The following is a 23,380-nucleotide window of genomic DNA, read 5'->3' as shown; positions in this document are numbered from 1 at the left end:
TCCTGCACCCTATCTCAGTCACTGCATCCCTTTTCCCGTCCCAAAATGCCTTCTCCAGCTCCTGCACCCCCTCCCCAGCCCGGTCCCTCCATTCCCCCAAGGAGAGGCAAGAGGTGCTGGGTCCGGCTCCGGTTGCTGCCGACCAGCCCCAGCTACGGGAGCAGCAGAATTCCCCCCAAAAGGAGAAAGGGCAGCAGGGAAGGGCCAGGCCATGACTGGAGGGGCTCCAGCCCTCCCGGGACCCCCCTCAGGCTCCTGTTTCCTTGCTGTTGCAGCAGGAGCGATGGTTCTTCAGCACGCAGATGGGCTGAACGGAAACCCATCAGGGAGAAGGGAATGTGGGAGCACCCGCTGTTCCCACTGGGGCTCCCATTGCTGTTTTCCGGGGGGATCTCTTGCAGTGTGAAATCCCCCAGCAGGCTGTAGAGCTGGAGCCCTCATCATCCAGGGGGCTGCCCATTCCACAAACTTCAACACGTGATGGAAAAGGTAGAAAACACCAGGTCCTGCAAGGGCAGCTGCCCCCTCAGCACCATCCACCCCACCCTGCGCTGCTCCTTCTGGAAAAGATGAATAATTACAGCAAAATAATTCTGCTATTGATTCCAAACCCCTGGGACTTCAGTCCAGGAAAGAGCTTCTGGGGAGAACCAGCCTCCAGCAGGAAAACTGTGCAGGAGATAAATAATAAAAGAGACAACTGTTTATTAAAATATTCCCTCTGTGTCCTTGCTACGGCGCCACTCACACCGTTCCCAGTGGCACTTCTGAGTCCTCCCCATGGCTCCCAGCACACAGCCGCTCCAACGCCGGCAAAGTGCTGGCCTGGCTCCATCGGCTCCCCAGTTCCAAGCCCTGGCAGGGAAGCAGTGGCACATAGGGCTCCTCCACGGGGTCACTGGGCTGCTCCTCCACAGGGTCACCGGGCGGCTCCTCCACGACGTACCTGGCGTCCCACGGCTGGCTGGGATGCACATCTACAGCCACCAGTGTTGCCTCTGCGCCAGGGGAGCTGGGCTCCGATGCCTCTCCTGCGTCCAAATCTGAGTCCGCTTGCGGGAAGCCTGAATCCTGTGTGGAGTCCGGGCTCTGCTCGGGAAGGCCAGTGTTAATGTAGATGACATCCCCCTGTGCCTTGGCACTGAGAAGGTTTTCCAGCAGCTTCTCCAGCTGGACTTTGAGCTGGGAGAACGTGGGGCGGGTGACAGGGTCAGCTCTCCAGCACTCAGACATTATTTCATACCTGGAAATCAGGAGAGGAGTGTGATTAACAGGGGATCCCAGCATCCCAGAATGGTTTGGTTTAGAAGGGACCTTAAAGTTCATCCAGTCCTACCCTGCCATCAGCAGGGGCACCTTCCACCATCCCAGGTTGCTCCAAGCTGTCTTTGAACACTTCCAGGGATGGAGCAGCCACACTTCTCTGGATTAGGGGAGGGATGGGGCTAATTCCCAGTTTCCCTCCAAAGCTGGGCAAGCCTTAAAATTCCCATTAAATCAAAGTGAAACCAACTCCCTCTGCTCAGGCTGTTTCCCAAGGGCATGGATTTATCAGCCCAAGGTGCTCTTAGAAGCGTGAGAAGTCTCTTCCAGTGCAGCCCTGGGATCTGTTCCCTGAGAATATCCCAGCTCTGTGTGTGGGATGCCCAGTCCTTCCCTTGGCAGGTGCCTGCTTCCAGGCTGGATGTCAGGGACCCCTGGAAGCATGTCCCTGCCAGCCTCTCTGCCTTCCACCAGGCTGGATTCTTAGTGGTTCCTGCACTGCTTACTTCAGGAACAGGCAGTGGAGAGGAGCCTTTCAGGAAATGTCTAACACTGTTTATCCAGTTGAGACTCAAAGCTCTCAGCCATGGGGGTTTAAACATTTTAATCTCTAATGGCACTGGAGAAAAACTCAGGAAAGAAGCTTGGGAAAAAGGCCTTTCCTGAGCTGCTCAGAAATCCAGAAGTTTGTGTATTCTGCATTTCCCCTTTCCAGGGGGCACATTATAGATTTGAGGCAAGGAAGGGCCCTGGAGGGAGTTTTGTGGTACAAAGAGCCTCACCAGCCAGGACCTTTTTGACCAAAACAAATCCAAAAATAAAGAAATAAAATACTAAGAAGTCCCATCACTGACTGTTCCTGGTGACCTTGCCAGCCCCTACAAACCCAGTGCTTCTCTTCAGGATATTTGTTGGGATTTTTGCCTGGAGTTCAGCAGATGCTGACACATGCTCTGCTTCAGCATCCAGCTTTCCTTAGGCATGTTGTGCAAACATTAAGGGGTTTGTTCCTAGGAAAATCCATTTTCCCAGTTGGTATCCCAGGACTCACAACTCATCCAGGCAATCCTCGGGCTTCTTCAGGCGCTGCCCATGAAAGAGGTACTCGTAGATCTCGTGGTTCTGCACCCCTGGGTACGGTGTCATCCCGCGCGTGGCAATCTCCCACATGGTGATGCCGAATGCCCACTGCCGGCACAAAGGGAAAGGCCAAGGCTGAAGGGACGCTTCCAGGAGGAATGAATGAACCTTATCATGGGGAAAGGTCACTGCCTGGCATCCGAGGGACAATGGGCAGAGCTGTGGTGCTCCCAAAATTGGGAATGACCAGGATGGACACGAGCAGCCCACTCAAGGAACCAACTGCACTAGCAGCAGGAGGGCTCCGACAGCCTCTGTCTGTTCCATTCTAGGGAATGACACCAACAGGAGCACGGCATGGCTGAGCCCAGGGGACTGTCCCTCCAGGCACAGGGACCTACCACGTCACTCTTGGTGGTGTAGACACGGTCAGCCAGGGACTCAAGGGCGATCCACTTCACTGGCATCTTGGCGATGCGGCCCTGCCGATAATAGTCCCCGCTGTAAATCTTCTTGGAGAGCCCGAAGTCTGCCACGCACACTGTCATGTCATCACGCAGCCTGGGGGCAAACAGGAATCAGGACAGCCCCAGGGACACATCCTGAGCCGCAAACCCCAGGCTGAGCTCTGTGTCTCAAAACCAAGGGAAATTTTATCGAAAGAAGCAGAGTTGTGCCGTAAATCCACAAGGTTCATCCCATGGGATGGAACAGAGGAAAACACTCACATGCAGTTCCGAGCTGCCAAATCCCTGTGGAGGAAGTTCCGACTGCTCAGGTATTCCATGCCCAGGGCGATGTCCACCATGAACTTCACCAGGGTCTGCAGGGGCACAGACTGGGGAGGGAAGGTGGGGGTTACACAGTGTTGATCTGAAAGGATTCTCTGTCCATTGCTGCCATCCCAATGGATGAGCCCACGGCAGCAGATGAACTCTCATCCCTCAGACCGTGCCATTCATTGACCCACGAGCCTGCAGGAGCTGCAGAGAGGGATTCCCTTCCCACCTCAATCCAACTCCACTGCTCTGCTCCTGGTGCTTCCTACCTGGGGAGCCATTTCCAGCCGGGAGCGGAGCAGGAAGCTGTGCAAGTCTCCATATTTCATGAACGGCAGGATCACCATAGGCTTGGGCACCTGCAGGGAGCTCAGCTCGATGCACACCCCTGGGAAACATGGACAACTCACACAGTGCCTTGGGGAAATGGATCCAGGTCCACCCAAATCTCAGCTGGAGGGTGGGAAGGGATAGCCCATACCGAGGAGCTTGATGACATTGGGATGGTCAAAGTCCTTCATGCACGCTGCTTCGCTGAGGAACTCTTCGATCTCCCTTTGGGAAAAGTTATCCACTGGGAAGCAGAGAGAAAGAGCTTTAAAACCCCAGAACAGCGGCAAGATGCCGTTCCTGAGAGACGTGCTGGGAATGTTGGTATCCAGTAGGACAAACATCAAGTCATGTGGGGGAGAGAGACAACTTACACTTCATGGTCTTCACAGCCACCTTCTGTGGGGGCCCTTCAGGCTGGCTGAGCAGTCCCTCCATCACGGATCCAAACTCCCCTGCACCACAGGAAAGAAGGAATCCCTTTATACAAAGCACCACCTTTCAGGATATCATCAGATCCCTAAGATCTGGAATGCTCCAAGATGGAGCCAAAAGGCTTGTTCCTCATCAGTGATGCAAGAAGGACAAACTGGGCTCACGGAAGGTCCCCTGCTGGTGGCAGGAGATTGGAATGAGATCAGTTTTACTCACCCTCTCCTAGGACCTTTCCAAGGCTCAAGGCATTTCTGTCCATGACAACATCCTGCAGCTTCTGCTGGAGCTCCCTGCTGACACCCAGGCTTCCCACTGCAGGAGAGGGGGACAGGAGTTCAGGCACCTCCTACCTGCTGCCATTTTCCCCTCCAGCTCCTTCCAGAGGAATAAAAACGTATCCTTACGGGTCAGTTCCACGGCTCTCCGGCAGTAGGACTTCTTGGCTGTGTAGTTCACTGCCAGCATTTCATTCCTGCTGAAAGCATTCCTGAGGGAACACAAACACATCTGCTGTGGCTGCTTCAGCTGGATGAAGGAATCAGCATGGCAGGGGCAGGAGCCCAGGAGGCCCGTAGAAAAAGGGGAAATGCAAGTTCCATTTCCTTTTTCCTGGATCAGCATCATTGCCTGCAACGTCTGAGCAAAACAACAGCTCCACGAACCATCAAGGAGTGAGTCACGGAGCTTTTGGGGAGGATATAGGATACTCATTTCCTACTCAAGGAGCAGGAATGCTGCTGGAGCCCTGCAAAGTCCAGCTTTCAACCAGGGCAAAGATGCTCCAGAGCTGGGAAAGCAGGGAAAAAGTGACAATAACCATTTAGGAAAGGGATTCTTACTCGGTACCAGTTTCCAAACTGGGAGCACAGGGCAGTTAAAGACTATTTGGGAAGTCACGAGGATAAGTGAGGAGTGCTGGGTTATTGCAGCAGAAAACAGCCCTTTTGTCTGTGTTCCTAAACAATGCTGGGCTATTCAACCCAGGCGTGGGATGCGGCAGGAGGGTTTCTCCAGGACACGGGATATTATGGAACCAGAATCATGGAGTTGAAAGGAACCCACAAGGATCATCCAGTCCACCCTGACCATTCCCTGGGAAACCTGTTCAGTTCCCTCTGGGGGAAGGAACTTTTCCCAAAATCCAGCCTAACCTCCCCTGATACAGCTCCAGCCGTTCCCTTGGGTCCAGGTCACCCTCTGGTGACCAGTGACATCCTCTGCTCTCTCACTTCCATGCCAAAACACCTCCCCCACCAAACTGCACAAGTTCACTTCCCTTTAAAAATAGGAATAGCAAGCAAAAGGTGAACTGCTGAGCTAAGGAAGGGAAGGAAAAACCCACTTAGTCCCTCACTATGGGCATAAAAAACATCATTTGTGATAACAACATCAGTCCTGGGGACAGAATCCTTGTCCCCAAATCCAGCATGGTCTGCTGGCCACCCACCCCTTGGGGGCCACCCTGTTTCCCATCCCCTTACCCATATTTTGTCTCCACGCATCGTTTCTGGATGACCACAGACAAGCAGAGGAGGACTCCAACAGCAACTATCCCGCAGATAAATCCCAGGGCTATGACAAAGGAGTCGGCATTCCCAGAGGCTGGAGTCGAAGAGGGGGCTGAGGTTATTAATCCTACAAAAATATCCTGTTAATGGAGCTGGTGAAAGAGTCTGCAGCACCCGGGGCTTGGGGCAGGAATTCCCAGGGGTTTTCAGCGGAGCCCAAAGGGTTACATGGGAAAAAAGGGAATGAGGAGTGAGGCTTTCCTGCTTCCAAATCAGGATCCTTGGCTGACAGGGAAAAGATCCAAAGGAGGATGGAGTGATGCTAAATGGCCTCATGGAAAGCACACCCTGCACTATTCCCAGCATCCAGTCCTGCACCTCCTTACCACTGGCAGGGATGAAGATCTCCACAGGAATGCTGAAAGGTCCCACTCCCCCCTTGGTGACAGCGGCCACACGGATGGAGCAGGTGGCATTGGTGGCCACCACAGGCAGCACAGCCACGCTGCCGTTCAGCCGGGCCTCATCATGGATGATCTGCTGGAGAGAGAAAAGGAAGAAAATCCTGGGCTGGGGAAGGCAGGGAAACCTGAGGATTTACTGAGAATTGTCCCCTTGGCCACCTCTGGAGCTGCTTTGTTTTCCCAGCCCAGAGGAAGTGCAGCACCCAGCTATTTAGGGAGAAGAATGGCCCTGTGTGCAAGGGCCGGATGGAATTGGGAATGGAGCTGAGCAGCACTTCCCATTTAATCTGAGCATTTCTGGCCCTCTCTGCTTCACAACAGCAGCAGCTAGAGCCAGAAAAGAGGTAGGAAAGGATCTGACAAGGAAGAGAAACACTCTGGTGACATGGATTGTGACCCTCAGCCTTTGTTGTGACCAGTTTGGCCACTGGAGCCCTGTAAGCCTCAGCACCCACGCACCCGTTTGCTCCTGGTAGGCTTGTCCAAGTGCTCTGAAAGTAGATCCGAGGGCAGATATTTTCTGCCTTCTGTGGTTTTTGTGTCCAGCTAATTATATTCCAACGTTTTATGTGTTTTCTTGGCTGGTCCCATGGCAGGAGGCAGCACAGCTTGGTAAAAACACTGGAATCTTTCCTTGCAAATTCCATCCTTTTCTGGTTGTTTACAGCTGCAAAAGTGCTGCTGCTGCTCCCTGCCGATTTCCAACTGCAAAACAGCTGCCCAGCTGCAGCCAAAATATCTGGCAGGCTGCTGTACCCAGCAGCACCTGGGTCCTTCCTGAACATTCCCACAAAAAAAAACAATAGCTGAGGGGGATCAGTGGACAAGGAAAGAGAATCAGAGCTTCTCAGAGGGAACCAGTTTCTGTTCCCTGTCCCAAAACAGCCACGGGAACAGATGTGAAACACCCAGACCCTGGAAATGTGTTGGTACCTACTGGCAGCAACAGGAGCTGGGACCTGTTGTCACCTCTGCTCCCACATTCCTGCCTTCCTCCTCCTTGTATCCACATGAGATCCTTTCTCTACCATCAGCCTAAAATTGGGATCTTTCCCTGTCCTAAAGGGCTCTGTTGTGTCATCAGAGGACAAACCCAGACCATGAGCGCAAAGCAGAGCTAACCTGCCAAATTTAATGAGATTTTATGAGTTTTGTGGTAGTCGAGGAATTTCTTCCCGTCCCAACTCGGGCAGCCTTGGCTCCAACAAGGACTGCTGGTTAAGGAGAAAAATCAACCAACTTTTGGGAATTTTCTGGTTGCAGAGAGGCCTGCAGGTGGCCCTGTGACACCAAAATCTGGCTTCTTCCTGATTTTATCCTGCAAAAACTGGTGGTTGTTTTGGAGCAGTCCAGATTTAGCCTGTGCAGGGCCACAACTCGAGGACTTTAGTTCACGGAATCGTTCTCACAGAATCATTTAGGTTGGAAAAGACCTCTGAGATTATCGAGTCCAACCTTAGAAGGAGCTTTTTGAGGAGTCAGAACTCCAGTCTCGTGCCTCAGACTCATGGAAAAATTGAGAACCGGAAAAAATTTCACTCCATAAGCTGGACAGAGGGACAAAAATTAACAAACAACAATAACAACAATAAATCTCCCAGGGCTTAAAGGGCAAGGCCTGGATTTGGCCTTTTGCTGGAGAGAGACAGCTCCTGTCAGCACTTTTTCTGCGAGTCACAAGACCATGATTTTGTTTCCCTAGCTTCATTCAGGCTGGATCTATACGGAGGAGTAAAAGGAGAACAGAAAGTGCAGCATCCAACAAAAAAAGGGAGATGAGTCACTGTTTCCAGCTGGGGTCACTCTGCCAGCCTGGCACAGAGGAACCCAAACCACAGTTGGATCTATTCCTGCTGTTATTCACAGGCTCTGGATGGGATCTTTTGCCCAGAGCCCAGGCCAACCTTGCCCTAGCAAATTCCTGCAGCTACTTCCCAAATCCTAGAAAAGGCAAGCAGGGTGTGCCAGGTGTTTTCATGCACTCACGGAGAGGCCTTTGGGCCAAAGAGTTCCTCGAGCTCTGAAATTCTATGCTGTAGGTTAAGGCAAGGATAAATCCCATTTGAGTAAGGAACAGCTCAAAATCCAGGGAATGCAAGGCTAGGAGTGGTTTGAAGCACACATGAAAGCCCAAGACAGCAAAGAAATGAGCTCCAAAAGAATCTATGGAAGCACCAAAACCCATCCGGACAGCCCTGCTGGGAATTTTTCCAGGATTTAAACATTCTTCCTCATTTCCGGGTGACTCACCATGCCCTCAGAGTTGTGCCACCTGTACCAGATGTGGTAGCCCTGGAGCTCCCCGTGGATCCTCTCCAGGGGTGGCCTCACCCAGCGGATCTCCAGCGAGGAGCTGGATTCATTGAAGGACACCGTGACATTCAGTGGCGGCGTGGTCGGAGCTGTGGGAATCAGTGGGAAAGGAGGTGAGGGAAGCAGGGAGAATCAGTGCAGAGATGCGGAAGTCTGATGGAAAACAAGCTGCAGGTCCATCAGAAAGCCCATGGAAAACAGGGAAGTTTCCTTTCCCACCCCAGGAGCAATCCAGACTCCCAGAGCTGCCACTCATCTAGAGGGACTGAGGCAGGGAATCCCTTCTGAGTTCCTCACTCCCCATTTCCTACCTCCCTCAGTGGTGCTGGCTGTTATCCAGGGGCTGAATGCCGACCAGCCAACTTCATTCCGGCAGGAAACACGGATGTTGTACTCTTCCATGGGCTCCAGCTGCTGGATGTGATACACATGGGGAGGCACCAAGGTGTGGAAGGGCTGAAGGGAGACATTGCCTCCTGGAACAACTTCCTTGACCTTTAATTGGAAAATCAGTCCACAAACAGGCATTAGTCAGCAACAACCTGCAGAGAGAGATGTTGGAAAACAGGATCCAGAGCCCTGCCTCCCATTTGAACTCTGCAGAGAAAAGTTCCTGCAGGGAAAACTCATGGCAGGACAATCAAAGGGCACAGGGAAAGGGCTCCAGCATGTGTGGAGCCCTCCAGCACTTGGGAACATTCCAGGGATGTTGGGAATGAGGGAGCAATGATTTGCTGTTTCTTGTGGCATGGAGCAAAAGGAGGCCCAAATAAGATAACCAGGCAGCATGTCCCAAATAAATAAAATAAAGCTCTTTTTTTGTGCAGCACATCATTGGAAAACAGGATCTATCTCTGTGGGATGTCGTGGGACTAATCCCAGTCCTTTCACATTTACCAGCATGAATGAATTCAACATCTCAAAAACAAGTCCTACTTTTCACAGAAAGACAAATTTATGGATGTGGAGCCCACATGGAGCTGCCCACAGAGCCACTGCAGCTTTCCAGGAAACCTCTCATTTTGTGGGAAGCACTACCTGGACTGGGGCTGTGGGAGGAAAGAGGGAAGAGCAAGAACAAGGACAACCCGACCAACGTGTACAGGGCTGTGCACTCCTCTGAAAAGCCTCCATCCATGATTTGGGGATAGCTGGACACCTATCCTTGTGCTCAATAAAAAGAGCCCTCCATGGTATCCCAGGATGGTCTCAGCATCTGTTTTGCAGCCAAAATTATAAAAGAACAGCCTTCATCCTCAGGATTTTTGTGGAGAAATTCCCAGAAATGCTTCAAGTAAATCTTTGGAAAACTCTGCAAGCCTGGGGTTGCTGCAGCCACACACTTGTCCTGGTCACATACTTGCCAGCCAAGCACCATTCCCAAAGTCAGGATTTGGAGAGGCAGGTTTCCCTCACAAATAATGGGATGGAGCTGAGAAAGTCAGGGAATGCCACCTGCATCCCCAAGCTGTCGCTTTGATTCTTCAGCCTTCTGATCATCTTGTTTACATATTTCTAGTGGAGTCTCTCACAAATGTAACATAAACAAAAGTAGATTGTTTTCGCATACCTCTCTGATGGACTGCTGAATTGACCACCGGGGTCAGAGAGGTGTTCCTCTCATCTCCCAATCCTTGAGCAAATCCCAGATCCTATTTAAACCCCAAATCATAATAAACTGCGCTTCTTTTGCTGCACACTTCACAACCTGACTGGTGAGTGTCGTCTCTTTCATGTCCTAAACTGTGACACCAAGTTGTCACAAGATGCTCTGAGGGAGGCGAGCAGTGACCAGAGCAACACACACAATGCTTCCAGGCCCAGACATCCTGAGCATCCAGCCCAATCCTCAATTGTCTTCTGAGAATAATCCATGAAATCCATAGATTTTGGAAGGAAATCAGGATGTCTGCAAACTGCAACAGTTAAAATTGGCAGGTGAGCCAGCTGCAGCCCTGAGGAATGAGTCATTGGCTCGGTGGGCCCGGGAATTATCCAAGGGGACAGCAGCAAAAGGGCTGAGTCACAGCTGTGTTTTTGCCAGAAACCCTCTCCTGTTTTCCACTTTCAAAGGCCATTTCCTAAGGACAGACCATGAATGTTAAGTCATAGGAAATTCCTTGGCTCTCCACCCTGAGTCCCAAGCTCCGGCTGGAAGGCAGCAGCAGGACATAGTGCTAATATTAGCCGTAGTACCTTTCTTCCCTGAAATTCCTTTCACTTTTACCTGGCTTCAAAAGTCACCTCTCTCCATGTGTTATCCTAGCTGGACTGGAGATTTTCCAGGATAAAAATCATACCCATGAGACAGCAAGATGGGATTGGACTGGGAAAGCCAGCTACATGCAGCAGGTAGAAAACGCCTGCAGGCTCTGCCCATGGAGGTGGCATTCCCTGAGTTGTCCAGGACACAGGCAATCCCTCAGCTCCTTCCCATGAGTGGGGAGCTGAGGGAAACCTGCACCTCCAAATCCTGACTTTAAGAATACTGCTTGATTGAGAAGGGTTTGACTGGTCCTTAAAACACATGACAACCTGACTGTGTTGCCCAATAGAAAGGGGTTCCAAGAGGTCTGGAGAGGGACTTAGGACAAGGGCATGGACTGACAGGACAAGGGGGAATGACTTCCCACTGCCAGAGGGCAGGGATAGTTGGGATATTGGGAAGAAAATGCTCCCTGTGAGGTCGTGGCACAAGCTGCCCAGAGAGGCTGTGGCTGCTCCATCCCTGGAAGTCCCCAAGGCCAGGTTGGAGCAACCTGGGATAGTGGAAGGTGATAGAAGGCAGTTGGAACTGGATGATCTTTAAGGTCCTTCCAACCCAAACCATTCCAAGATTCCCTGAAATCTGTGCAGCTCATGCTGAACACCACAAACTTCCACCTGCCTCAGAGCGTTCGTGTGGGGGAGTTGCAGGGGTATGTGAATTCTGGATACTTACCTGGACACTGCAGCTGTTCAAGGCAGAGAAGGCATCAAAGCCTGGCACCCAGGATATCCTGATTCCATGGGCTGTTCTGTTGAGGACCTGCACGCTGACGGGAGCCGATGGAATTCCTGCAGGGAGAAGCCAAGGGCAGTCGGCTGGAAGCCTAAACACAAACCTGGCGTGGTGGCTTTTCCCTGGAGCTCCCAGGGCTTGGTGTGTGACCCCACATCTGAATTCTGTGGATGTGCCAGACCACTGGATAGGGAAGCACAAAAATGTCACTTTCAGGACTATTTTGGCCGGTTTTATATTTGACACCACTCTGGGCAGCTTAAAGGCCATGACTTCTTTTGGGGAACACCTTCCTGATGTTGCTAGAGCAGCTCCCACTAGGAATGCCAGCAATTTCCACTGTTTCCTATGGAAAATTCCTACGGAGCACCGCCCTGGTTATCAAGGAAGGAAAAGCATGATGCAGCCCTTCCGAATCCTACTTTGAAGCTGACAGTTTTGCTTTCAAATTTAGATCTTGGTGCTCCCTCCCTCATCCCAGTGCTGGGATGACCAAACCGGGATGACCATGTTACAACCAGATCCTGCTGGATTTTAATTATAGGATCGAAGCCAGAATCTCCCTCAGCTTGTCAAGGGATGTGTGGAGACTTGGACACAGGGCTTTAACAGGGAATGGGAGCTGACCTTTGATGTTGACCAGGCCCAGGCTGGATACAGTCAGGCCTTTGCTGTTGTGGGCCTCGCAGCTGAACAGCGCCGCCTTGTCGAGTCCTGCCGGGAAAACACAGCCCTGTTCCCTGGATATCCCAAAACCATCCCAATACCACCAGCTCCCCACCAGCAAACACTCAGGGTTTCCTTTCTCAGCCTGTTTTCACTTCCCTCCATGACGCTTGTGCTGCCAGTGGCCGGGGGTGACCCCAGGGTCCAGCTGACCCACTCCCACACCAGGGGCACGTGTGCCATGCCTGCCAGACCTGCAGGGACAGGATGTCCCTACAGAGCCCTTGCACAAGCCCCTGAGGAAGGGGTTGTTTTCCCTCCAAAAGGGGAAAGGCAGAAAGCAGAAGAGCCCTGTTACGGCCTGGTCAGATGATGATTCCTGCTGGTCAAGGGTTGCTCAAATCCCCCAGCTGATGGCGGAGAAAGACCACTGGAAATACCCAAGGGTGGATTCTCCCGGCCTGGGTGAGGTGACCCTGGGCTTGGGATCCCTGTCCCATGCCAAGGTGGACTTGGGGAGTGTTGGCTCACCCAGCAGTGCCAGGAGAAACTCTGCTCCAATGACCCAACCTGGCAGGTCCCAAGCAAATGCGAGGACATCCAAAAGGAATGAGTCACTTCTTCCGGCTTTCAGTGCCTTTTAAAGGCCGCCTGCTGCTGGATGCCAAGACCGGGCAATTATAGCCCAGCTCTTAATTAACCACCGGGCTCCTCATCACAAGGAAAGCAAGAAATACCCCATCTTTTGCCTCTGCAGCAAAATCAGAGTGAGGTTTATGGGACACCAAGGATCCTTCTCCCTCTGTCACACCATGGACACACAGCACAGGGGGGCAATCCCAAACTCTTCCAGACACAACGTGGGGACCAACATTCCAGCAGCCCAGGAGAGCAGCCAGGTCCCTGCTGGCACAGCCAGAGGCTGGACAAAAAAATCTGCTGCTGGCTCAGGAAAGAGTTGGTTGAGTATCCTGCCTCTTCCAAGGAAGGGATTTCTGGCAGCAGCCAGAGGGAGTCGGATCGGGCTTCCTGCCCCAGAGGGGCCCCATGGCCATGCATGCCATGGGAACAGCCCCTCCTGGCAGGGAACCAGCTCTGGGATGGCAAAAGGCACATTCCCAGCAGTGTCCCATGGCAGGGACACTCCATGGCAGGGATACTCCCAGCTCACCTGGCACAGTCAGGACTGACGGGGAGATGTAGGGTTTCTCGTTGACCTTGATGTTATTCCGGAACCAGTAGATCTCCACAGGCTCTGGAGGTCCCACAGCCTGGCATGTCAGGTTGAAGGGGCTGTTCTTGGTAACATTCAGCTGCTCAGGCTGACGGATGAAGTACGGGAGACCTGCACGGACACAGGGAAGCAAAGGATTCCCCATCTCTGGCTTCCAGCTCCTGGTCACTCAGCCAGGACACAACTCCACAGCTGCTCCAGCTCACCTTCCAGCTGCACCAGGATGGGATCGGACACCACCTCCACACCTGAGATGTTGAGCTTGCAGATGTAGGAGCCGTTATCTGAGCGCTGGGCGCTGAGGATGCTGCCAGGCAGAATGGACACCACCTCAGGGCTGGTGGCTTCCCACCTTCCCTGGGAGCCAGCCCTCATTACCACCTGCTCTGAAAGGCCGGCAGCACTCACCTGAAGGTGGAGGTCATGGCCACCTCCTCCTCATCAGGGATCTCAAAGTGGCTGCTGGCGATGCGATCCAGCACATGCAGCTCCCTCCCGTCCTTCCAGAGGGAAATTCCCGGGGCATCGGGCCGGAGCAGCTCCTGAGGCACTTTGATGGAGCAGTTGAAGGTGACGTCCTTGTGCTCACTGATGACCACGTGTCGCACCGTGGGGTTGAATCTGAGCTGTCCCACAGAGCTGTCTGGGGGCTCCTCCCTGGTGCTCCAGTGGCTGAGCAGGCTCCGCTGGGAATGCCGGGAATGTGCTGACAGGTACAGCCTCACACCTTCTTCTCTGTCAGCATCCTCTGCAAGGAAACACCTAGGGTTTGTCACCACCACCAGAAAGTTTGGGAGACCTTGCAGCAAAACAACCCCACTGCTTCCAGGAATAATTTAAGGCAGCTCATTTCCATTTCCCAAAATGTTGTCCCAGGATTCTGTACAGGCAGCACCTCCAGAGAAGTCCTTTTTAAAACAGACAGGAGCAGCCCAAGCTAAAGAAAACACTCAGCCATGTTTCTTTGGGCAGGAGAGAGGCAGGATCTATTCCTGCTGCATTACACCCCTGGGACTGGAATATAAAAGAATCCCTGGGCAGCAGGAATTTGGGACTTTACTCCAGCAATCCCCTTGCAGGGCCTCATCTGAAGCATTTTCAGCGGGGGAAGAGGAATAGCTCCCGGCTGGAATTTTGCGGATTTTAGGCTCTGTCCCTTCCCAGGACAGTGAGAGCGGGACATGCTCTGAGACGACTTTTGCTAAGTGCCTCCACTCCACTGCCTTTCCCAGGAAAAGAGCTGCAGACAGATGAAGAAATGCCTTTGGACCGTGTATAGGAGCCAGCTGCTGCTCGGTGTTGCTCTCCCAGGGTCTTCTCCCACATTTTTTCTCAAGGGAAAGCTCTCTTTGAGGACTTCATACCCCCAACCTCCAAATCACCAAATGGCATTTTCCCCCTCCCTCCCAGCACTTCCCACTGAGATGAAGAGGAGCTCCACATAAAGCAATTCTCTTCCAAAAGTATGTGTAATTTTAAGATCAGATCTAGGGGATCCACTACATGGAGCTTGGTTTTCCTGGACCATTTCTGAGCTTCCTGAGGCTTTCCCAGCCATCAACAATCCCTAGCCGAGTGGTAAATCTCTCTTTCAGCAAGCAAAGGCATTGTGCCAGACAGGAATTTCAACTAAATTCGTTCCCTTCTCCAAGAAAGAAAGGCCAAACAACCACGCACAGTTTAAAAGATAAAGAAAGAACAGGGTTTTTTTAACCTGAGTTCAGCTGAGTTTGTTTTTGGACAGGTTTTAGCCCTCAAACATCAAACAACAAGTTTTGAAAGCTACGTCATCACTGTTGTGAGTAATGGGGCACGAGCCTAGTGTGTTTTTCCCAGAGCCAAGAAACACAGCCCAGTTTTGAGGCTGGATATATCCCTTTGCTAAATCTCTCCCTATTTTTAACCCTCAAGAAATGCTGCCTGAGGACAGAATGCCAGCAGGTTTTTCAGTCCAGAGGGAAGGGGGAAGTTCTCCCTGCCTCTCCCGAAGCACAATGGGTTTCCCTTTCAGAAAAAAAAAAAAAAGAGCTGCAGCTTTTCCAACCTGTGTCCCTAAGCCTCCTATCCCAACACAAACAGAGCCCATGTGACTGCTGCAAAGCTGCAGGGACAGCCATGGATGCACAGCCATGTCTCCACAGCTCCCAAAGGATCTGCCAAATGCAAACAAGCAGCGACCCCAAATTCCCTTCCCTCCCCTGCTCCTCCCGGAGGTCACCCAGGCTGGAGCAGCTCCCTGCCTGGCACAATCCAGGCTCTAACTGCTGTTTTCATGCTCCATTTGAAGGGTTCTGGCTCTGGCTGGAGCAGCTCCCGCCGCACGGACCCCTGCCCAGGGGGACATGGATCTGTGCTGTGTCCTGGGATGGTTTCTGCTTCCCTGGGCTGCTTCAAGCTTAAAGGCAAAGAGCAAGGAGGACCTCAGCCTTGTTTTCACACTAATTAAGTGGGAAGAGGTGTTTTCTGGCTCGGGAATGAAATACTTTCCTCTCTGACTCATGTGAGTACAGGAATTCCTCATCTCCAGCGCTGCCTTTTGGGTACCCCAGAAGTTTGGGACGGGGATATCTTCATGGCACCTTGGAAGGGACTCGCCCTGTGTGGCGGGACAGCCCTTGCTTCAGTCCAGAGCAGATAGGCTGGCTCTAAAATCCCAGGCTAAAGCCAGGGAGCTGCAAGCCTGGTGTGCCTGTGTGGGCGCTGGAGCAGCTCCTGTCCTAACCACAGGCCAGGTTTGAGGCAAAAACTGGTGTGGAAATCAAACCACATGCAAGGGGCACTGCTGCTCTCCTGAAACACCTGGAATTGCAGCAAAACTCCAGGGCCAACAGAGGCTGATCTTGCTGCACACGTCCTGTGAGCCTTTCTCCCTGGAGAGAGGAATTTTAGCAGGAAAATCAAGCGGGATACTTCATTAGGGATGAAGAACAACAAGCAGGGAGCTGCACACCCCACGACTGAAACAACAAGGTCTTTACTGCAGTCATGATGCATCCAGGTCTGCCCAAATGCTGGCTGCATCCCTAGCCCTGCAATTCCCACTGCTGGGAGTAATTCACCTGCTGACAACAGCTTCTGCTCAGGCACTGTTGAGCAGGAGAAATGAGGAGCCCCTGCCCATGGGGTTTCCTGGAAGAAAAGTAGACCTGGAAGTGTCGGATTAACATTGGGCTCAATGATGTTTTCCAAGCCAAACAATTCTATGATTGTAAGAAAATAATTTTGCCCAGGGTCACACCTGAATCCAGGAGATTTTCCTTATTCAAACACCTTTTGTACAAACCAGCCCAAGATTCCTGGTTACATCCACAGAGAGTTCCCCCCACTGCAGGCTCCTGCTGTGACAGTCAGGACTTTAACTCCTCCCTGCCCAAAGCAAACACTCACATTCCTGCCTTCCCTGCTAAATTCCATCGGCACAGCGACTCTGAGACATCCCCTTCCCAGCGCCCCTGAGGTCCCTCAGCAGCTCCCAGAGGTCGGGCAGCCTTGATCACAGGATTTTTGAAAGTCAAAAAAAGACTTTATCTCCTCATTTCTTTCTACAAATGCAGTTGAAAAGCCACCAAACTGCCTGCACTGCAAAGCGCCACAAAGCACGGTGATTCCCGAGGATTTTTTTCCAGCACCACTACGTAGCTGGCTCATGGCTACTGAGATAAATCCGAGAATGATCTGCCAGAGTTTGCGGTCCCTGACTGTCGTTGTGTCCCCGGCAAGCAGAGGCACATCAGACAGTGAAATACTGGGGGCAGGACCACGCTGCAGAGGCAGAGCTTTGTCCTGGGACAGCCAAATTGTGTCCCCTAAGGACGTCCAAATCATGTCCCAGACGGGCCATACCCAGTGTCCCAGGACAACAAAGTCCTGTGTCACAGGACAGTCAGACCATGTGTTCGAGGACAGAGAGACCGTGTGTCCCGGGACAGCCGACGGTGGATCCGAGGACAGCCAAATGGCGTGTCCCTGGACAGCCAGATCCTGTGTCCCAGCACAGCCAGACCGTGTGTCCCAGCACAGCCAAACCCTGTGTCCCAGCACAGCCAGACCGTGTGTCCCGGGACAGCTAAACCCTGCGCACCAGAACAGCCAGACCGTGTGTCCCGGGACAGCTAAACCCTGCGCACCAGAACAGCCAGACCCGCTCTGGCTAGAAACCTGTCGGGAAATCCCTGCGCAGCTTTTCCTCGGGACCCGCCGGGCGCTCAGCAGAGGCGCGGTGCCCACGGTGCCCACGCCACAGCCCGGCCCCGGGAGCAGCTCCCCGCGTCCCGAACAACCCCCGCTCCCCGCTCCCCGCCGGCCCCTGCCCCGGGGCGGTCCCCGGCTCCCCCGGTGCCCGCCGCGGACTCACCGGCCCCTCCGCGGGGCGGGCGCAGCGCCGCCAGCAGCGCCCAGAGCAGCGCCCAGCGCCTGCCGCCCATCGCCCGCCGGCACCGCCAGCGCCGCCGCCTCGCTCCGCCGCCGGCACCGGCACCGCTCCGCCGCCGGGATCGGCCGACAGCGGCACCGCTCCGCCACCAGGCACAGCAGCGGCAGCGGCCCCGGCAGCGGGACGCTCTCCGCTCCGCCGCGCTCGGGGGCCGCCAGCGCCGCCGCCCCGCCCCGGCACGGCACGGCACGGCACGGCCCGCCTCCCGGCGGGGGAGGGAGCGGGCAGCACCGGCGCTACCGTGCCGACAGCGCTACCGTGCCCACAGCGCTCCCGCGGTACTGAGGGGCCGCCGCTGAGCCCTGTCCTCAAGGGCTTTTACACCCCTCCGGGATGGGGATTCACCATTGCCCTGGGCAGCTGTGCCAGGGCTGGACAGTCCTGTCTGCGAAGGAATTTTCCCAATGGCCAGCCTAAACTTCTCTTGCCACAGCTTGGGGCAGATTCCTCTTGTCCTGTCGCTTGTTACCTGGGAGCAGAGACTGACTCTCTCTCACCTGGCTACAACTTCCTCTGCCCCATCCCTAGCAGTGTCCAAGTTGGATGGGGTTTGGAGCAATTTGGGCTAGTGGAAGGTGTCCCTGCCCAAGGCAGGGAATGAGATGAGTTTGGAAGTCCTTCCAACCTAAACTATTCCATGGTTCAGACACTTGTAGAGAGTGGCAAGGTCCTCCCTGAACCCCTTTGTCTCCAGGCTGAGCGCCACTCACATCCCTCAGCAGCTTCTGGTGCTCCAGACCCTTCCCCACCTCCATTCCCATCTCTGGATACATTCGAGCACCTCCAAGCCTTTCTTTTCATGCAGGGCCTAAAACTGCCCCCAGGATTTGAGGTGAGGCCTCACCAGTGGTCACACAGGATGATCACTGCCCTGGTCCTGTGGCCACAGCACTGCCATTGGCTTCCTTGGGCACCTGGGCACACCTGGGCGTGTGTTCAGCCCCTGCACACCACAGACCCTTCCCAGCCATTCATCCCCAGCCTGCTCCATGGGATTGTTGTGACTCAAGTCCAGGACCGGTCACTTCACCCTATGGAATCTCTCTCCATTGCCCTCTGCCCTGTCTGGCACGGGAATGCTGTGCTGAAGGCACTGCTCCTCACCTGGCCCACACCAGCATGACAAGAGGGGACAGGGACAAAAACAAGGAAAGGAGGAAGACCCAGGTGAAGCCAGCATGAGCCATTAATGCAAGGCAAACTGAACACATCTCCTCTGGCATGGGAAGGAAACAAGGGCGTTTCTGGATATTCGGACCCTGCCCCAACACTGGCCTTGCATGGGAACATTTCGGACCAAGGTGTATCGAGGCCATGAGTGTTTCCCCCCGACAGGAAGGGACTGGGATTTGGGGAACCAGCAGCCTGATGGTGTGGCTGAAAGGCGCTGGTATTTCTCTGCCGCCAACCTTTCTGCTCCCTGAATCTATGACACAAGTCACTGCCTGCTGCACTCTTCCCAAAGAATAGGACCATACCTAATCCAGTTTGAAGCCTTTTCCAACTGGGAAGAAAAATCTTCTTAAGCTCAGTGAAAAAACCCCAACAAATCATTCCCAGACTTCTTTGACTTGCAAAGCTGGTTATTCACTGCACATTCCCAGGCTTTGATGACACGGATTGAATTTTCCTCCCAGCTTCCCACATCTTGAAGCCATCAGCAGCCAAGGAAGGGTTCATGGAGTTGGAGGCCCTGAGGAAAGGGGAGAAGGAAAATTCACTAAAACTGCTGCAAGAAGTTGGAGTATCTTCCATGCAGATCCAGCAGCACTGCTTTTCCTCCAGATGTTGGGCACATTCCCTGTGGATCCAACATCTCCCAGAGAGGAGGACGAGACCATGGGACAGACATTTGTCCCATGCCTGTCATTTGTGGTCAGCCTTTGCCACATGAATGCACTTTGATCTGGCTGCATGCCTCACTGCTCCTGCTGGCTTTGCGATTTTTGGGAACAAAGAAATGGAAAAGCCTTTGCACTTTGTGGGCTGCAGAGTGGGAATGGCCCTTGCATCAGGATACAGTCGCCCCACTAACATGGGGTGAGGAAGAGAAGCAGCTTGTGCAAAAGAGGTGTTAAAAAAATAAACAAGAACATGCAGGAAAATAAAGAGGATTTAAGCAGCTCCCCAAAATCCCCTGATTTGGGTCATTTCTTTGCAGCAGGTTGGGTTCTGATCCAGCTCCAGAGGGTTTGTTGTACAACCTGACATGAGGAAGAGTCTGGTGCACGGAGAGGGAGGAAAAAGCCAGAGAGGAGCAATCAAAGCAGAAGCTCTTGGGTGAGGTTTGTGATAGAAAAGACCTGGAAGCAGCTGGCAGGAGCCAGTCTGACCCCTTTGGCTCTTGGATACCTCACTGCCATCCTTCTGCTCCTCATGGCACATGGAATACTGGAGTGGCCTTTTTTGGAGCAGGTGACAGATTTCCAACCTCAGAGCCCGAACCCAGCAGTTGTTGGGGGGGTATCCACACAAACCACTCGTGGTTTTTGGCCCCTGACTCACCAGATCTCCCCAAGCAGCATCCCCTCTTCCTGCTGCCCAGGATTGGGAATCAATGGCATTTGGCCCTAAGAATACTTCCTGGGGGTAAGGGAAAAAGGCAACTGACGTCAAAGGAAGGAGGGACAACTTTTACTGGAAACAAAGCCTGCCTGTCTTAGCCCTGAACCAGCTAAACCAGTCCCTATCCTAGGTTATCCAATCCATCACCAGCAAGGAGGAGTCCATGTTTCCCTGCTGTGTCCTGCTCCAGAGGGAGAGATTCTTATCCTCACAGCTTGTCCTGCCTGGGTGAGAAGCTATAAGCCTCTCCACAGGGATCCTCAGCTCTCCCTTGGTAGGATCCCAGCAATGCCGGTACCTGAGTCTGACCCTTTTTTGCAGCTTCACTTCAGAGCATCAACTCTGTTTTCTCACTGGACTTTTGGGAGACCTCGGAGTCAACATAACCCTTGGGAAATCGGCTTGTTTAGCAAAAATGCCACTCAGAAATCAGACTCGTGGGCTCTCATTTGCTGAGGGTTTTTTTTCCCCCCTGGCTATTTCTGTGTTTTCATTTTCATTTTGCTAAATCGTTCCTTTATTTCTGCTTCCTCTTTGGGCCTATTTTTATTTCAATTTGCAGAGACTCCTGTTCTTTCAAATGCCAAACTCCTTTGGCAACGCGTCCTTAGCTGAAGGCAGCTGGCCCGTTTGTGCTCAGTGCTAAACCCCAAGCACAGGATGCAGCTCCCAAACAATTTGTAGGGAAAAACAGAACATTTTGTGATGCCACTAAAACGCCTTTTTCTTGCTGTGCCTGCTCTGGGCACTGGGACAGGCTGCGGCTCTTACCAGGCACATCCTGTCCCTTAGGTCAGCTGGTTCTTCCCAGGACAATTCCTCCTGCTCTGCAAATCATTTTGCAAAAGCAGAGGTTGGTCATTGGCTTTTCCCATCCTGCTTCTCCTTTCTGAGAAGTTCTCCTGTCCCAGCTTAAACCAAAGAACCCCAAACCCCAGTTTCAAGTATGTTTTCAATTCATCCACAGCTTCTCCCTTCTTTGATTATTGTGAAACTCATGTCTTGAAAATAAATCATTTGCCCTTTCAGTTCCTATTGAGGTACTCTGTAGGAATGCCTTTCCCACACCCAGCAAGTATTTTCTGGGTATATATATAGAGAGAAAAGTTTAAGACTCACTCCTTGCATTTCTTATAAGGAAAAGAACCCACAAACCACTTTGCTGGTCTGACTGGGATTGGCTCGGTGCCAAGAAAGAAACATCTATTGAACCTTTCCGCTGTTCTTCAAATCCTATTCTCTCCCTATTGGCAGCGGGCCAAATCATCCCTCCTAGAACATTCAGTATTTAGGAAGGAGCACAAAGGAAATAAGAGGCTTTTTGGAGTGTTTCTAGGAGGGTGTCAGAGGTTTTCTCGGACACCTGTGCACGGCTTTTTTGTTTGTTTGTTTTCTGTAACGTTTGTAGTTTTGTTATTTTACACTTACTGAATCTTTTACTTTACCAAGTATCTCTGAAGAGCAGTCTCACTAAAATTATCTTAAGCCAATCTGCAACCCTCAGAAATTGATACATTTACAGGTGGCTTATGAGACTCTGGCCACAGGATAACCTGTATCAGTACTCCATTCAGGTTTCAGAGGAGGCTTAAATGGGATATTGGGAAGAAATCTTTCCCTGTGAGGGTGAGAAGGCCCTAGCACAGGTTGTCCAGAGAATCTGTGGCTGTCTTATCCCTGGAAGTGTCCAAGGCCAGGTTGGATGGGGCACAAATCCTATGAGAACAGAAAGGGTTGTAATGCACTGCAAGAGGCTGCCCCAAGAAGTGGTGAAGGCATCATCCCTGGAATTGTTAAAAAAAAACATGTGGATGCGGCACTTGAGGATGTGGTTTAGTGGTGAACAAGGTGGTGGTGATGGCTGATGGTTGGACTTTTGATGACCTGAAAAGCCTTTCCTAAACTTAACTCCCATCCAGGAGGGAGAGGGGATGACAAAATCTCCCTCCACTCCCAACAGAACAGAACCCCTGTGTGCCAGGAGCCGGGATTTTAGCTGGGATAAGTCAGCAGAGCCCAGACTTACACAGATTTATGCTAATCCATGTCACGAGCATGTGGAATGTTTGGAAGAGGGTTGTACACATGTCCAGGGGTGGCTGCAGAAGCCCCATCAGTCCCACAAAGTAGTTTTTTAAGCACCATATCAGAGAATTCCAGGATCCCGGAATGTTTTGGGTTGTAAGGGACCTTGGAGATGATCCAGTCTCACCCCCTGCCATGAGCAGGGACACCTTGCACTATCCCAAGGTGCTCCAAGCCCTGTTCAACTTGGCCTGGAACACTCCCAGGTATGGGGCAGCCACAGCTTCTCTGGGCTGATGTCCATGTCTCAAACACAAATAGCCATGGAGCCAACCAAGGATTGTTGGGAATAACAGACATGGATTGTTGATACTAACGGACAAGGATTGTTGGTGCTAAATGCCAGGGAAATCAGTAAGATGTGACTGGAGAAGGGGCCATGCAGAAGTAGGGCAGGGCTTTTCTGGGACAAACATCCTTGTTCCAGTTCACAGAGACACAACAACAACAACAAAAAGTGTCAGTACAGAATTCTTTCTTCCTTTATTTCGGAACCCCTTCAAGCACTAGAAGGGGCTCTAAGATCTCCCTGGAGGCTTCTCTTTCCCAGGGGTACACTCTCAATTCTGACGGAGATTGAGTCTAAGACTGGATCCATCTACATCCTACCTACTCTCTGAAAAGGAGTTTAGGAAACAAGAGGAGTCATTCTCAATCTCCCTTACCTTTTACATCCCTGGCTTCCATAAAAATCACTCCACGTGGATTCTGATTGTTCTTTATCACGGAATCCCGGAATGATATGGGTGGGAAAGAACCTTAAACACGATCCAGTTCCTTGCCATCGGTTCGGATACCTTCCACTATATCCCAGGTTGCTCCAACCTGGCCTGGAACACTTCCAGGGATGGGGCAGCCCTGGGCAACTCTTCCCCCACCCTCGTAAGGAAGAATTTCTTTCCAATATCCCAACTAAACGTATTCCCCGTCAGTTTAAAGACAGTCTAGCACGACACCGGGCTGCGTGCTGGGCGATCCATGATGGAAGCCGCCACGGGAGCACACCAGTTAACAATCACCGCCGTGCCAGCGCTCGGCGGGACTGTGGCCCTGAAAGGGCACTTTGGGACAAGTCTCCCCTCAGGATACGCCGGGAGGCGCTGGATTCCCCCCACGGACACGCCGGGAACGAGAGGGTTCCGCCGGGAGCGGCGGGACTGCCCCGTGAGGCGCGGCCATGGCGGAGGCGGCGCGCGCGGGGCAGGCCGGGAGCGCCAAGATGGCC

At 52.6% G+C, this 23,380-nt stretch overlaps 1 protein-coding gene across 3 annotated transcripts; it reads right to left on the bottom strand.

Annotated features, from left to right (window-relative positions):
- Nucleotides 1-688: 688 nt before the first annotated feature.
- MERTK (MER proto-oncogene, tyrosine kinase) lies at nt 689-17,540 on the bottom strand. 3 transcript variants are annotated; one of them, XM_066316639.1, is made up of 19 exons: nt 17,428-17,540; nt 13,482-13,821; nt 13,280-13,380; nt 13,011-13,184; nt 11,801-11,887; nt 11,114-11,229; nt 8,484-8,667; nt 8,110-8,261; nt 5,782-5,935; nt 5,369-5,522; nt 4,292-4,374; nt 4,104-4,199; nt 3,827-3,907; nt 3,604-3,696; nt 3,392-3,510; nt 3,072-3,181; nt 2,745-2,904; nt 2,315-2,451; nt 689-1,243 (listed from the first exon to the last, which is right to left on the bottom strand). In XM_066316639.1, exons 1-19 carry the CDS (start codon nt 17,495-17,497, stop codon nt 745-747), a joined length of 2,910 nt encoding a protein of 969 aa, XP_066172736.1. In that variant the 5' UTR covers nt 17,498-17,540; the 3' UTR covers nt 689-744. The 3 variants fall into 3 exon arrangements, with proteins under 3 accessions (XP_066172736.1, XP_066172739.1, XP_066172737.1); XM_066316642.1 differs by having other exon boundaries at nt 5,369-5,489; XM_066316640.1 differs by having other exon boundaries at nt 5,782-5,932.
- Between the last annotated feature and the right edge of the window lie 5,840 nt (nt 17,541-23,380).

The sequence above is a fragment of the Sylvia atricapilla genome, chromosome 3 (assembly GCF_009819655.1).
Source record: "Sylvia atricapilla isolate bSylAtr1 chromosome 3, bSylAtr1.pri, whole genome shotgun sequence".
Lineage (NCBI taxonomy): Eukaryota > Metazoa > Chordata > Aves > Passeriformes > Sylviidae > Sylvia > Sylvia atricapilla.
Note: the sequence above shows the minus strand (reverse complement) of the source record. Positions and strands in the feature narration are given on the sequence as shown.